Here is a 15,921-nt window from a genome sequence, read left to right as displayed (position 1 = left end):
TGGCTTATTAAATAGTATGACCTGGAGAAAGAAAACGCCTGTTGCTTCTCAACCGAGGCTATTGTTAAGGAGAAGAGCTCCTGACAGGCCTTAAATTGCTGCAATGCTGTGTGACCAACACTCATACCTAATCAATTTCTATCCTGGCTCCGCACTCTTTCTGATTGGAATTTCTGTTAAGCTGCTTCACTTACTTTTATTTCTATAATATACACTTATACGGGCAGGTTATTCATTGACAAATGGATTTTCTTTTATTATATTTAATTGGGGCACGAAATATATTTTAATCTCTTTGATAAAAGTATGGCTTTGATATCGACACGTAACTCATTAGCCCCTGCTCAGCTTTACAGTAAGAGAGTAATTAAACTAATACTACCGATGGAAGTGCTCTGCTAAAGGATGTAAATGGTCAAGAGAGTCCTCCCCACTGGTTAATTGCACTAAAATTGGTCTAAGCTACTTTGTGAGAGCCATCAATAGTCCCGCACCGCATGGGGTCTGTATGATTAACGTCTCCTTCCTTTCAAAGCCTTCTTGATGTTCTCTTGGAAGGCTACAGGCCAATCAAAACCACACTCTGAGACGTCACGAGGCCAACTTGACGAGATGATTGGTGGAAGCAGGGAGGGGGGACAGCCCCTGTCCTTTTATAGACGACCCCGTCCAGCGCGTAAAAAGCTACTGGGCACCGCTGACAGCGCAAAGACGCACATTGGACACCGTACCCCTCAGCCACGTAATTCCTCTAAACGGGCCGCACGGAGGTGCATGGCCCCATCCCCTTGTATCATGATGAATCCTGTGCAGGGGTCGCCGTCCCAAGACGCCAAACAGCTTCATCAAAAAGAGGAGACGGATACGGAGAGCGAGGAACTGCAACCCAAAGACATGACAACCGAGAAAGGATACAAACTCCAGCGGAGCAGCCTCCCGTTTAGCGTCGAGTCATTGATTTCCAAGAAGACCACCTGTCGGACTTCTTACTCGTCCTCAGATTTAGCTCTGGTCCTTCCGAAGCCCGTGGCTGGGCAAGGCGAACATCTCTCTCCAAGGACTTTTTACGCGGAGAGGAAGATATCGGCTGAGAGCTCGCAGGGTGTTTCCAGTAGCTCCAGCGAAGACAGTCCACAGTTTTGTGAGAAAGATCAGAGCACTTGGTTCCAGACGTCCTCCTTTTCTACACCTCCCCGTAAGTCCGTCCCTCCGCAGTTATCAGAAACAAAAATAAACTGCATTTATCCACCTCTCTATAGGAGCTGAATAACAAGTTTAACTGTGAGACGCCTTTTTGTTTCCTAGACACGCATGATGCATAAATACTATTTTTATTTGGTCATTTATTAGGTAAATAAATGCATAACAATGCAAATATGTTTTGCATCTGAGCTCAAGAAACACTCGCTTCTCTGCTGCACCGACCCTTTACCATTTGATGCCATATATGTCTTGTTATCTATAAAATAAATAAATAAATAAAACAACTTTTAAACATTTAAAAAGTCATAAATGAAAGCAGAAAATCTCAGTATGTGCTCAAGCCTTTGATTCCACAGAGGTGTGACAGTGTGTGATGCTGGTTATTTTGTCAACATCAATATACTGCAGTGTATTTATCAGTGTGTGTGTGTAAGCTGCGTTATGCTGGTGTTTGCATCCAGTGGCGAGGGCTCTTACGTTCACCTGCTGTGACAATCCCGCTTCAGTTAAACTCCAATTTAATCTAACCTCAGCCTTTTCTCTTTGCAATTTCTTTGTGACAGGAAGCTCAAGTCCAACTCAGTGTACTTTAAGGAAGCATAAAAACAACAGGAAACCTCGCACGCCCTTTACTACCTCCCAGCTCCTGGCACTGGAGCGCAAGTTTCGCCAGAAGCAGTACCTCTCCATCGCAGAGCGAGCCGAGTTCTCCAACTCTCTCAACCTGACGGAGACTCAGGTCAAAATCTGGTTTCAGAACAGGAGGGCCAAAGCCAAGAGACTTCAGGAGGCCGAGCTGGAAAAGTTTAAGTTAGCCTCCAAGCCCGTCCTGCCTGCATTCGCGCTGCCTTTCCCCCTCGGAGCGCACATGAGCTCTCCATCCTGGGGCCCTTCAAACGCCTTCCCGAGACCCAGTCTGCCTGTGCCAGGACTGTTCAGTGGACCCGTCACTTATGGGATGTACTATTTGTCTTAATAATGTTCCTGTGTGTGTGCGTGTGTGCTCTTGGCCACAGCACACTTAAAAATTTTGGAGTTTAGACTATTTTCCCCCCAAACTCCAAAACCGAAGACAAATACGACATGTGGCGAATATCGGTGTATAAACGTGTGCGTAATCGTTCCGAGTGCGGTCACTTGCTCTCATTTTGTGTCTACTTCTGAGAATCGTGGATTCTCGGCCTTAATTTTCTTAAGCAAAACTCCATAAGCAGATGTCATCTACTCACACAGTAGATGACATGCCTTAAATATTTCATCCCAGCCTGTCCTCCGTGCTCTCCAGTAGCAACTGGGCAATTAAATGTGTCCGGATCTAAAGGCAATAATCCTCTAAAGCTGGGGGACATTATTAAAAACAACAGAAAAGTACTTAATTGGTGTCAGTGCCTTAAGACCCCGAAGTGTACTCTCTTTATCATCACTTGAATTCCTCATTCAAGATATGAATATTTTTTCTGTTTCGTTGTCCATTTTTGCTGTGTTAATATCTGTATTATTGTCACTATTTCTATCATTCTTTTTAAAGAACGGAGACAGAATTATATTTTAGGAAAAAAAATACATGTATTAGTTTTTTTTTAACCTTCACAACGTGGCCTTTATGGGAGTGATATTAGATTTACTTTGATGAATTTTGCTGTAAATGTAAATAAAATTTGTAGTGTTCTTAAAAGTCCTGCAGTCTCGCTTAAAGGGCAGGAGAAGTGGTATTTATTGAATATCTTTGTATCTGTACTGTGTACATACATGAGTCTATCAAAATGTGCAGTAACTTGTAAAAACTGATTTTAGTAAATAAACATTATCCAAGAATTGATAAGTGCTTGACGTGCTCACGTTTTTTTTTTTTCTGTTAATATCGCCATTGACCTCTGGAGCCTCCAAGTGTTCTGCGGATTTTTACTGTGCAGTGCAGTGCAAGCAGTGCAAGCGTTAAATGTTTTTCAAATTTTATTTAGATATTTTATTATGTGATTTATAAGTGTGCAAAACGTTTACCTGACAACCTCATCGCATTCACACGCATTTAATTATCTGATTTGGGAATGACCACATAGCTGTTTGATTTTCAGTGCAGATCCACTTACTTTTACCACATTGTGCACCTTTAGTAATTTATAAATAAAGAGCATAGCGTATTGTCTTGTTTTCCTTATATACATTTTAAAGCGAAAACAGTTTGGTCTGTAAATCCTAAAAAGATTACTTAAATCTCAGTTTGTCGCGATGATACAGTTTAGTGGAAATAGTACACTTTTATTTTACTTTTAAATATAATAAACACATTTTTCCCACGACCGACGCAAATGATGTGGATTTTTAAGGATAAAGGAAACCTTTTATCTTTGCTGCGCACATCAAGTAACCAAGTGACATTCATTTGTCTATGACAGAAACCTACAGGCTGCACCAATTGCGCCACGTTTCTGGGAAAATCTCACATTTTTAATGATGGCTTTGGTTTTGGAATTGATGCATTTTATTGTTTCCATTTATTGCCTGGTTACACTTGTGGGACACCGGTAAACTCTTAAGGCCAATATAATTACCTGGAATATAGAGTTAATAGACACATTTCCCCCATAATTGAACCAAACCCTCAAAAGTTCCCGTTTTTCTTCAATTTTTAATTTGTTCTTGTTAATCTGCCTTCAATTAAATTAGTTAGACCCTCCTTCTTTCTTTCTTTTCTTTTCTTTTTTACAAAAAAGAAACAGAAACCAAATGCTTAGAGTTAATGAGATTTAGGGTTTATTTATTTAATAATTACTCACTGTTAAAGCCCACAGTTCTAGAAGTTGGCTTATAGAAGCTGGATCGCAGAATTGCGAAGTTTGCAAATGAAAAAAAGGAAAGAAAAGGAAACGCATGAAGGCAGGCTGTGATTACTCAGCCTGTCCAGCAGAGGGCGGTGGCGCCGATTTGCGGCTCAAGGCGCTGATGAAGAAGGCTCTTCCGTTGGTTCGTCCTGTCACAGACAACACTGCAGCGAGGTGAGTACAGAGAAGGGGTGACTGATTGAAAGAATATCTGATAATAATTTCTTAAATAATGGTTAGTTGGGGTCATGCATGTGTCGGTGGATGGAAGATGGAAAAGTAGCCTGACCGGCCACATTCGTGTTTTGTCAAAGTCCCGGCGTTATAGACGGAGTCCTCTGACCTTGGCTAGCAAGCTAACAGACTTAGCTACCGTTGGCCGGTTTTGAGTGTTTAAATTGAGCAAAATGTCACGGACGGTGCCACTGCAACTATCTTTAAAAAAATATAAAACGCGCTATGAATAACTTGGGTGCATTTCATCAAGACACAACAATTATTTAGCTTCAACAGGCTTCATACTGTCTGACCGTGACCCAGAGGACCAGGAGAAACTCTGGACCTCTGGGTCCAGCGAAATTAGGACATTGAGTTGAAGTATTTTATTCATATCTCGGCGTACATAAACTTGAAAGTGAACTTGTAATATATATTTACTGTCTGAAAGTTATTTCATTTAACAACGCAGGGTACTCCTCATCTGTCAGTTTCATGTAAAAGCAAATGTCTTTCCAAGTGCTGCAATCACTAGACACTCAATTTTATATTTTATATATTCCATTCAATCGGGTTTTATACATTGAATGCCACGCACAGTATGCAAGCATAAATTAAGGAAACATGAAAATAATTCTATACCCGTTCGTTCCTTAATCATATACATTCATTCTTTATTTTTTGAGTGAGGAATATGCCTTTCACTTGTCCTTATGTTTAACCTACGTGATGCAAATGCATTTGAAATGTATATTAAAATTTTAGGCTTACATATTTAAGTTTATTCTGATTTTAGTCTAAGGAATTGGTGAACCTTAAATACCTGGGGTCAACCAACCAAAGCAACAGACAGTGTACAAGAGAGGCGAAGAAGTGTGCAGGGTTGGTGGTAATGTTTGACAGAAGGATAGCAGCAGGAGTGAAAGACAAGGTTCTCAGATGATTTTTCTGTATGATGCTTGCGTAAGTTTTGAAATCCAGTAGTAAAATAATAGTCTTCTCATTGTGGTGCCTCAAACCATTCATGAAGGTATCCTCCTCATCAACAGACGATTTTACTGTTTTCTGTTTGTTTCTCAACAAACAAACTAAATATTGACCAAAACACATGTTGACAAGATTTATCTAGATGATTGTTGACATTTTAATTCAATACTTAAAAAAAAAAAGAAAATAATAAAAACATGTGTCCTTTCTGTTTTCAGACAGTCGAGATGGCAGGCCGTCGTGTAGCCCTGAAGGCCATTGACTGGGTCGCATTTGCCGAGCGAGTTCCACCCAACCAGCGTGGCATGTTCAATGCACTGAAGACTCGCAGTGATGGCATCTCTGCCAAGTATGATATACACCTCTCACTATGTTACACATCATCATCTCCAGTGTGTGGAAATTAGTCTCCAGCTATCAATAGACTAATCTGTCAATTACCCAATCAAGTAAACTCTCAATAATCAGATTAAGTTAACAGGTCATCTGTTTGTTTTAATTCAGCTTCTGGAGGATTACTGCAGATTTCTCCCAGTGTAAAACAAACGTCTGTGGATTGAGCAGCCGCAAAGTTGGCTTTTCTTAACATCAGAGTTTGTTGATCACATGCTTTGATGAAGTACTCCTGTTAGGTTTTCCCAGTAAAAGATTTAAGGGTGAACACAGGAACTGTGCAGATCTTTTGGATGTTAGAAAACATGTTTTCTTTCACTAAACCTGAGCTCACCGTAATGGTAACGGCTCCGCCTCTTTGCAGTGCGTAAACACTCTGGCTCCACGTTAAACTGGGCCAGCATCATCATCACTGCTGCCATTGTGTTATCAGTGTTTTTGTTTAAAACTGGAGACTACCTGGGCTTAATGTTGTCAAACCTTTTATTCGCATGCTGCTTCTGAATATGTTTTTAGTGGAAAATATGCATCACTTTTTCATGGCAACAGTAGCACGCTACAGAGTGTTAAACGAAGCATTGAATGTTTGTCGAAAATTTTTAATAATCGAATCAATCAATCGCTGCAGCTTTAGTAGAAAGAAGATGTTTTCTGCTTTCAAAAGAACACAGCAAATAGTGCAAATGGTAAATTTATCTTAATTATTGCTGCTTGAACGGCTCATCTTGTACACATTGTGCGCTACTGATGCTGGAAGTATCAGTAGCGCACTGATGCTGGAAGTATCAGTAGTACAAAACAACTGACTGTAGTACACTGGGATGTATTATTTAAACTGCAATGTTTCCTGCATAATTCCATTCTATTTGTGGTTGTAGAGAGAGCCGTGTTTGTGGGAGGCTTAAGGATTTGGAATGTGTTGGAACAAGAAACTCTTTTTAAGACATGGCTTAATGACATGGAGAGCAGCAATAACAGCGACTGGGTCACCCAGCCAGTAGAAAACAGATTGACCAAGTTGACATGTCATCTTGTATAACCTGCAGACTAAGGCCTGGGTGAATAATTTCATTTTAATCTCAGTTATTATTTTGGTTTCCAGTGATTATAAAAAACACCAGAGAAAAAAAAAGCATCACCTTAGTAACTGCATGACATCAAGTTAATGAATAAATTTATGTTAGCGATTTAATAAAAAATTATGCGGCTGTCACATTATTCTTTGCAGACTTTAATTCATCCCATTGTTATCATAATTAAAGTGGGCGGTTGCATTAATTTGTCTCCTAGAAGCATCGTCACTGAATTTTGCATTTGTATCAACTTGTGAACAATTCTGTTGTTCATTTTATTTGCTCTTTGCACCTTAAATATCATCTACTTGGGTTTCTCTTTTGCTCTTCTCCTCCCTTCCAGGCTAGCCTCCTTGCCAGAAAAGCCTGTGGCTATTGACTGGAGCTTCTACAGGAGTGCAGTGGCCAAAGCCGGGATGGTTGATGAGTTTGAGAAAAAGGTGAGCTTTTCTCAGCAGGTTATTAGTCAATATTAAAGCACCAAATAGAGCATGTGTAGAATGCCATTTTTAAAAAGTTGTTTGTGGCATTTTTAATGTTGTGTCTAATTGCTCTGAAAATTTTCCACATAATTAAAATTGTGTTTTCATTTTATGAAAGATTGTCCTGTAATGCCCCATTGTAGTGGCTGTAAAATCAAATCAGTTTTCACACAACTACATGAATCCCTGTGGAAAAATTAAGTACACCCTTACATCTTCCATTGAAATTAAGAGGGTAAGTGGCAGTCAGGTGCTGCTAATTCAAGATTTGCTTTCACTTAGCAGTACCTCAAAGACGCAATGCAGAACAAAATTATGTTGCACAAGCTCACATAAAGACATAAAAACATCAGTACAAAGATTAAAAAGAGGCAAGTATAATAAATAAATCAATATAAAGCCAGTGGTACATATTTAAAAACAATAATAAAATAAATATTCAATTATTGCTCAGGAGAAATATTGATTGCACTGAAAATATTTTGTTTACAGATTTATAGAGTATAATCAAATGCGCTTGATTAACCAATCAAATAACAAGTGTGACCACCTCGACTGAGATTTGTCATACATCATGCACAGTCATTTTCCCGGTGACAGCCATCAACTTCCAGCAACCACTTATTCCTGGTAGGGCACTGGTGCTTGCCAAATGGTTAGCAGACCAGTCTTTAGATCTGTGTGATTGGAGCCTTATTTACTTGACTCTGCATTGTCACAAGTTAGGTCACATGGTTGTTGGCCACATATCTTCAAAACCTCAATAAAAGCAGAAGTTTTAACAGTTTTAAAACTTCAGTGTCATATTAACACAATCATACTATCTTCACAGGAGTGGACCAGCAAATCCACTCTATGTTCAGAGCGTGCAGTGCTGCGAGAAACTGCAAAAAAGCCACAAGCTACATGTCAGACTCTACAGGCCTCAGTAGCATGTTTACATGTTAAAGTTCATGACAGTACAGTTAGAAAAAGACCAAAAAACTATGGTTTATTTGGAAAGGCTGCCAGGAGAAAACCTCTTCTCTCTTAAAAAGAACAGTTCAGTTTGGAAAGTTGCATCGTAACAAACCACATGACTCCTGTCCTTTTATACAGAGGAAACCAAAGTGGAGATGTTTGGCCATAATTTACAGTTTCACATTTACCAAAAACAAAACACAGCATATCAACACAAACGCCTCATACCAACTGTGGAGAGCTAATGATATGGACTTGCTTTGGTGCCACAGGATTGGATTGTCTTACAGTCATTGAGTGTTTACCAAAATATTCTGGAGTCAAACGTGAGGCCATCTGAAAAGAAATCAAGGCTTTGGAGTGACCCAGTCTAAGTACAGACCTCAATGCACAATTCTCTTAATGTCCCACTGACAGCATTTTGATCATTTTGAGAAATGTAAAATGATTACTTCACCTTATTACTAATAAGGTGGCTCTGCAGGCTATTCAATCAATAGTGTACTTAGTTTTTCACAGCAAAGAGTATTTTGAAAACCTTCTTTTACATATAACAGTGAGTTAACAGCTCACGAAAACGAGTCAGGACCCACTACTTTTAGAAAGTGTTTTGTTTTTTTCTCCAAAGCTCATGTTCCTTGTTTGCAGCACAATCCACTCAAAACCGGTCTCAAAAACAAGCGTGTTGCAGACACAAAATAATCCTGCAATTGAAATACCTTAGTTTCCAAGTTTTATTGCCTATAATTTAAATTTTTTTTAGCACATGCTTTGCCATAACATGGGGCTCCCAACTCCCAGTTTTTTTTACCATGGGAGGAAGCATTAATGCTTTATCCATTTTTATGTGTAGTCTGACAGTCTCAGACTAGCTTTGAGTGGGACACAAAAAGTAGAGCTTAAATTCCCTGTGTTATTAAATTCTATCTTTTACTTTTTTATTCTTCCTTCACACAGTTTAAAGCACTGCAGATTCCTGAGCCCACTGACACACAGACAAGCACCATCAATGCACAGGAGGCTGAGGCTGTAAGTGGCGAGATCAAACAAATTAATGTATTTGCATGTTTAGCTTGAAAGTAAGAACATTTTTATCTGGAAACTGTAATGATGAAAGAAGAATTGGCAGCCATACTATGTGTACATATTTTAATAATAAGAATTGTAAATGTGCAAAGAATTTTCCAAAGGTCACAAAATTGTTTAAACACAAATTGACATTTAAAACAGAGGGAGCTGCATCCCAAATCTCTTCTTCTTTTTGCTCTTTCAAATTCATAATTTCACTCTTCTCCAACAGAACAAAAGTGCACAAGCCTACATTGAAGGGTCCAAGGCCCGCATTGCTCAGTATGAAGAAGAGGTGAGACAGTAGTTGGCTTATTTGCTGAAATGCACCATGAATGTGTTATGGTGTTTAAAAACTTATTTTCTGCTTTGTGTGTTTTCAGTTGGCTAAATTTAAGAACATGATCCCCTTCGATCAGATGACCATCGAGGACCTCAACAGCGTCTTCCCTGAGACAAAGTTGGACAAGGTCAAACACCCGTACTGGCCCCATAAGCCCATTGCAGAGCTGTAACTTCATTACTTGACACTGACCTCACAATAAAGATTATGTATTCTAAGGGCGAACCGTTGCTGTCTTCATTGTTTTATTAGTGTGTGGAAAAAAAGATGTATTTTAGTTGTCTCTCTTAAAGTAGCACTTTGTTAAATTGCAGGTACTTCCCACGAGAGGGCAACGTTGCTTCAGTTTTACTTGCAGTAAAAGGTATTGGGTGAAAATAACAGCCGTCTTGTTTCGATGAGGTACTATATTTTAATGTCAAGACAGAGAGCGATTTCCCGAAAATGACATATAGCTAATGACAGATTTAAACGTAACGGAAGTGACGGACATGTGAGGAACTAATTGAGGTTTGATTGTTTTATTAACACTTTTATCATTCTTAAAGGTGTAGCGGTATCCCGCGGCAAAGGCGAGTGATGGTTGTCTTATTGTCAATCATTCCAAATATTATCTAATCACGGGTCGCCTGGTTAGTTATTCTAAATTCTCATTGGACACAGATTTTTATTTACATAAATGTGGGCGGGAGATCTGGGCCAGCGCCCAGTCTTGTATTTTAATTGGGCCGACTTGACAACATCTCCAATGTTGATTGGACGGAGGTCTAGCGGACTTAGACGAGGAGGGGCTACATTGAAGATGATTTCCGTTGTGTTTCACTTGACTGTACGTGACGATTGACCGGAGTGTATCAGCTTAGGTAAATCCTTCTATACCTATATTATTTAAAGAGATGAGTTTGGTATATGTTTTAGTAGACGACTGTATAATTTTACGAGGCTTTTACTTAATGATATTAGTGAAAACCGGAGATAGCTCTTCAACTGTGTCACTAATGTTAATATTATAGCTCTGTCACGTTGCTCTTTTGGAGGTCAGAAAAAGACGAACTGTAAACCCAAGCCCGTTATCGTATTTATGATGGTTATAAGTTCTTGCACCCCCAAGTCATTAATGATGGCCGGAGAAAACCGGTAACGACAGCTAGCTAACATTATCCCGTGACAATAATCTGTCAGGTGCCCTCTGCCTTGAAGGTAGCAAAGATTTTTCTACTTCCAGCTTATCGGCTGTGTCCTAATACTTAGCAATATCATAATAAACGGTTCTCCAAGTTGAAAGAAATAAACGAGGCCCAAATATAATCTAATCTGTGTAGCCACTGTCGTCTTCGGGATTGGTTTCATGTGAGTGTTTGCTAGCTAACGGTACACTACTGCGACAAAATAAAAAATAAAAACACCATCTGCTGGTGTGTACTAGCTACCTAAATGTCGTAAAGCTTACTGTAAAAACTCCACTTTTTTGTAATGTACTGAAGGTGAATCCTCACCACCATGGTCTGTTTACAACGCAACCAAATAACCAGAGTCAGCAAACCACCGCCGCTTCGGGCGCAAATTATGGAGAGCAGTTTTAGCTGGATGGAAAAACGAGCTAATGTCATCCTCACACAGTGGGCAGTGATGTAGTCAGAAGACGCCCCCTGAAGAGCAGGAGTGTAATTTAATATGATATTTATGTTTACAGGCTCTGGACAGAGCACAATAAGGCTAATGTGAACATAAATCCGTGCAGCCGATGAACAGTTTTTGAACAAAATTCCCAGTCACGTGTAGCTTTCCTGCACCTGGTTAGCATGGCCACAATTTAACAGAACACTTCCTAAATATATTAAACTGTATATTTTGTGCGAGAAGGGCTTTAATACTCAAATACAGGCAAAACACTGGACAGATCGGTGCAATATAACTAGCTGGTCACTGCTTTGCTGCAGTTTGCATGTGTCAGGGCTCTATGCTGCCTGTATTTTATTTTAAAAAATCCCAGTTTGGGCTGAAAGTAACAACAAAAGAACTGTTTTGTTTCCCTTTACCTGTCTTAAATACACTATTTAACCGTCAAGATACAGAGTGATAGTTCAGTCCACTTTGGAATCTTTTTGTCATCTGTCAGAGTTTCCAACCATACACATCACAAGACCTTGAAAGCCCAAACTGTTGTTATTGTTACCATGAATCTCATGGTATAGTCGGTACTCTGTTAACAGTCAGTCCAGGTCAGACCGTGTATAGTGGGTTAAACACTGGCTTCATTGTTCCTAGAGAACAATAGGAGTAGGGCTGCATGGAGAGGGGCACTGCTTGGAGGCTAGAGGGTGGATACTATCTCCTTTGGGTCTATCATCCTGTACTCTTCTTAAAGGTGCTATTGCCACACTTTGTTATGCTGAGTGAAGTGTCAAGTGTAACTCTAAGTTTCAGTTTTTATTTTGTCTGGATTTACGCAAGGTTTGATGCACTGGCTGCTTCAACAGAGGCAGAAAAAAGATTTTGCAACACATGGGACTACTTTATCAGTCCATTCTTAGCTCGCCTATTTGTCCATTCTTAAATTAGGCCAGGTTACCATGGCATCCTTTGTTGTGTTCCTCCAGTTCTTGAGTAGTTGTTTTCAGTATGGAGGGCACGTGGGGGGGTGCTTGGTCTGCAGCAAGGTTTCGGTGGCTGGTATATGTAAAAGTAACATCCAGATAAATGCCAGGACCCAAGATTTGTGCCTTTTGGTAGGAAATGCTAAAGATGTTCCTATGCGGTGTTGTAGCTCTGTGGGTCCTTTGCAGCAGCATGCTGTTCTGTGGTTTTGTTTATGATGCACAGGGTTACTTCATGTAACACAACACTCAACTCTGTTTTTCACAGATTGAATTTCATCCATGCATCAGTCCAGCCTCTCTATCTCTCTCTCCCAGTCACCAGTCGCACAGGAGAAAGCTGCTGCTGATTGCAGTTTATGTTGTATACATCCTGTCTAAACTTTTAGGCAATTGCTGGTAACATCGAGACATGCTGTATGTTGCACAAATTTTAACAGTCAGTATTTGTAGAAAAATATAATCCAAACTCAGTTTAAAGGTGTGTTGAGTAGGGATGGGTATCGTTTAGGTTTTATCCGATACCAGTACCAAACCGGTACTTTTGAAACGGTGCCGGTGCTGGAACCGGTGCTGGAACCGGTGCTTAAAGAATGGAGAACACACACTTTGTCCAAAAACCTCTCATGTTTAGCTGTTTTTTTGTAAAAAGATAACAATGTTAGCCTTTTCTGCAGCTATAGAGCATATATGGTATCACTCTTGGCTGGAAGCAGTGCTTAATCAATGGAAAATACACCAATTTTGTCCAAAAACCTCTCATGTTTAGCTGTTTCCCACTTTTTCTTTGGTCATTTTAGCCTTTTTGGCCAGGGTGAAGGGAGTACCTGCCATCAAACAAGAAGACAGCCGCATGTAACTACGACTGTGTTTGCTAGTTCACTTTACGTGCATTAATGTAATAACGTGGTTAGCCTACTCAACGTAAATTACACACGAACAACATTAAGCGACTCACCCAGAGAAGAACGGCTGCTTCTGCCATCATCATCCGTCATCATTTCTGCTACACTGGCAGGGCTAGGGGCCAGGACTCTCCTCTTCGGGTTCTTGGGGGATGTTGCTCCGGGTCCTATAACAGGCACCACTCCCACAGTAGATGTGCACGGTGTGAGGTCTCACAGTAAGCTATGAAATACTGTGCATTTCTCGGCTTTTGAAAAAACGCTATTCGGCGCCAGGTGTTTCATCAGATTCCAGGAGTTACCCCTTTGCACAGTATCACCTTAAAGCACTTGTTGCAGGCTGCTGAGTTTGCATCTTTTGCTGTGAAGTACAGCCAGACTTTTTATTCTGTAGCTCTGCTCTAAAAGAATGTACGTACCTGGGCCCGCCTACTATCCTCAGAAAGGTAAAATGATTGGCTAGAATCCAAAGTGTATGACGTCTCAGGAAAAAAAAGCACCGAAATGTGCTCTGCTTTTCGGTCTGGTTACTACCGTTTATGTCAGAACCGGTGCCATCCCTAGTGTTGAGTGTCTAATTTATTTATTTATTTTTTTCAAGTAGGAATCCAAAACAAACACACACAAAAAAAATCAGTCATTCTCAGTTAGGATGATTTACTAATGCTAGTGTTTCAATATAAACAAAATTTGTTGCAGCTCTTTATTATTATGGAAAATGATAAAAAGCTTTGGTATTTCAAAATTGTTTTTATAGTCCTGAATCAGTCACATTAAAAATTATCAATATATTTTATAATTTGTTAAGATATAAAGATATTTTCTTTTTCATTTATCAAAACTTCCAATAACTTCCACTGTCCGATACCAAAAGATTTTATAAAACAGAAAAAAGGGTCAGCATTGTTATTGTTATTGTTATGTCTTTTCTAGCCATAAGATGCTTGCTTCTTTATAGGCATCTTCCTCTTTGTGCAGCAGCCTAATCTGTATGCCCTTAGCAAACATAGAATCTGCTTGTTTAACCTCCAGCATCACTTTCTGCTTGAGGTTTTAGAGTTAGTGGGTAATTGGTTGACCTCAGTCAGCTTCGCTATTTATTTGTCTGTAGACAGTGAGCTTGTTGTTTTTGCTATAGAATAAATGCCTGTGTCAGCTGAATCTGTCTGTACTCTGGCAGACGTGGGCAGTTAGGTGGTATGTGCCTGGATAAACTTGTACATCTCCTACTGCTCAGTGTGTATCTCTCTGGGGAGGTAAAATACTACAGTGTGCAATGGCAGTGGTTAAGGGAAAATTGTATGTGCAAAAGAATAAACAGAAAACAACAAAAAACCTCTCCACTTATGCAGTCACTCGTAAACACACGGAAACTAAGATACAAACCCAACAAACACAAAGCTGTTGTCAACCAGCATTTCTGCCTTTTTAAAAAAATTTTTTTTTAAATTTCATCATCATGTAATGTCTCGTTAAAAATGGCACAAATTTAGTGGAGCAACAAGAAAATCATTCCTATTTGGATGAATGGGAAAGGATAAAAAGGTGAAAAGGGGGTAATGAGTTACTACCTGTATAGTTGTTTATCTGTTATCTAGCAAGCCTGCCGTGTTTCTGTGTAACTAAGACAAAGGCCTGGATCAGTGATGTCAGCAATATGCTGTTGTAGGATGCAAATTCCCTTTTCTTCTGTGCAGTTGAAGCGATTTTTGAAGAATAGATGCAGTTAGACAGCTAATCCAGAAACTTTAGTTAGGGACTGAGAAATCTTCTTCTCTTATGCAACTGTGTGTGCTAACAACTTCTTTGTCTTTGAACTACATTTGCTCGTTCTGCCCCACTATTTTTTTTTTCTGCAGCTGTGAACTATTTAATTTGTTTGTGTGGATGCACGTCCATAGTAACACTCATACTCCTGATAGTACAAACTGTGGCTTTCTCACTCAGCTGGGCAGCATAGACTACCAAACTGTAACATGTCAAAGAACGCTTTATGTTGACTTTCAACAAGTTGCTTTGCTAAACATGTTGGCTCAAGATATGTTTGACTTGTGTTAACAGGAAAAATCACAGTAAGCAGCTAAATAGAATTTGCCTCTCCATAATTTGAAAGTTTGTACCTGTGTTTTTCATACCGTGCCATGTCAAAATAGCTTTTTGTTGAGTATGCATATCTATCTTTGTTCTCAGTGGCTGTTGATGGACCATCCCTATGAAGAAACAGGGTTACAATGGGACAGAGTACCTCCGAACAAGAGGGTGAAGGTCACAGCCAAGAGGTTGGTTTTGACTACAGTATTTATTTGTATACGTGTCCTTGCTCCAGCGGATGGGCAGTCTTTCACAATCCTAATGTGGAAACAGGCTTCAAGGTCATTAACATAAGCCACAGCAACCTGCCAGTAGAAAACGGTGTGCTGGTGACTTGTATTAGCACATAACTTTGTGCTTACAAAAATATGAAAAGCTGACTTTTAGGTTTTAGAAAGAGACCTCGAAACAAGTGTCCATTTAAAACTTCTCAGCTAGTGCAGAATTTGAGCTTTCATTTTAAACAAAGTTAGCTTGAGAGTGTGTAGACTACGTTTACATCACTAGAGCCATCTGCTTGTCTCTAATATGTCTCGTTGGTTAGCCATCACCAGTTTGTCTGTCTGTAGCTTGGTCATTCTTGACCACCCTAGCGGTGCACAATTTGAGCTTTCATTTGAAACAAAGTTAGCTTTAGAGTATGTAGACTAAGCTGGATATGGTTTTTCATGCATGCACAGTGACAGATTTGTCCTAGTTGTCATTTTGAGACAAATGCACATGCATGTACACTTTCCACACTCAACTCACTGATTTATAAACTATATTTTAAACTCTTATT

The 15,921-nt window shown here is 39.6% G+C and overlaps 3 protein-coding genes across 8 annotated transcripts in view; all 3 read left to right on the top strand.

The window, feature by feature from the left end:
* Positions 1–311: 311 nt before the first annotated feature.
* On the top strand, positions 312–3,111 carry LOC146516559 (homeobox protein MSH-C-like). Its single transcript, XM_085163029.1, has 2 exons — positions 312–1,195; positions 1,767–3,111. Exons 1-2 carry the CDS (start codon positions 544–546, stop codon positions 2,177–2,179), a joined length of 1,065 nt encoding a protein of 354 aa, XP_085019155.1. The 5' UTR covers positions 312–543; the 3' UTR covers positions 2,180–3,111.
* Positions 3,112–4,065: 954 nt separating this feature from the next.
* Positions 4,066–9,772, top strand: LOC146516558 (ATP synthase peripheral stalk subunit d, mitochondrial-like). The gene is made up of 6 exons (XM_085163031.1): positions 4,066–4,199; positions 5,447–5,577; positions 7,038–7,134; positions 9,094–9,165; positions 9,437–9,499; positions 9,588–9,772. Exons 2-6 carry the CDS (start codon positions 5,456–5,458, stop codon positions 9,717–9,719), a joined length of 486 nt encoding a protein of 161 aa, XP_085019157.1. The 5' UTR covers positions 4,066–4,199; positions 5,447–5,455; the 3' UTR covers positions 9,720–9,772.
* Positions 9,773–9,890: 118 nt separating this feature from the next.
* The window catches only part of pnpla6 (patatin-like phospholipase domain containing 6), a 32,669-nt gene continuing 26,638 nt past the window's right edge, over positions 9,891–15,921 (top strand). For all 6 annotated transcript variants that reach the window (XM_085163025.1, XM_085163026.1, XM_085163023.1 and 3 more), the window contains exons 1-2: positions 9,891–10,410; positions 15,240–15,328. In XM_085163025.1, coding sequence (XP_085019151.1) covers positions 15,281–15,328 — 48 coding nt within the window. In that variant the 5' untranslated portion in view covers positions 9,891–10,410; positions 15,240–15,280. The remainder of the gene's footprint in view (positions 10,411–15,239; positions 15,329–15,921) is intronic.

Source organism: Neolamprologus multifasciatus, chromosome 6, assembly GCF_963576455.1.
Source record: "Neolamprologus multifasciatus chromosome 6, fNeoMul1.2, whole genome shotgun sequence".
Classification (NCBI taxonomy): domain Eukaryota; kingdom Metazoa; phylum Chordata; class Actinopteri; order Cichliformes; family Cichlidae; genus Neolamprologus; species Neolamprologus multifasciatus.
This window is presented reverse-complemented; position numbering and strand designations above follow the sequence as displayed.

Excerpts from the sequence above, each read along its gene's own strand:
- LOC146516559 (XM_085163029.1), top strand. The coding sequence starts at position 544 with ATGTTCTCTTGGAAGGCTACAGGCCAATCAAAACCACACTCTGAGACG. Across the intron at positions 1,196-1,766 it reads CTCCTTTTCTACACCTCCCC|GAAGCTCAAGTCCAACTCAG; the intron begins GTAAGTCCGTCC and ends TCTTTGTGACAG.
- LOC146516558 (XM_085163031.1), top strand. The coding sequence starts at position 5,456 with ATGGCAGGCCGTCGTGTAGCCCTGAAGGCCATTGACTGGGTCGCATTT. Across the intron at positions 5,578-7,037 it reads AGTGATGGCATCTCTGCCAA|GCTAGCCTCCTTGCCAGAAA; the intron begins GTATGATATACA and ends CCTCCCTTCCAG. Across the intron at positions 7,135-9,093 it reads TTGATGAGTTTGAGAAAAAG|TTTAAAGCACTGCAGATTCC; the intron begins GTGAGCTTTTCT and ends TCCTTCACACAG.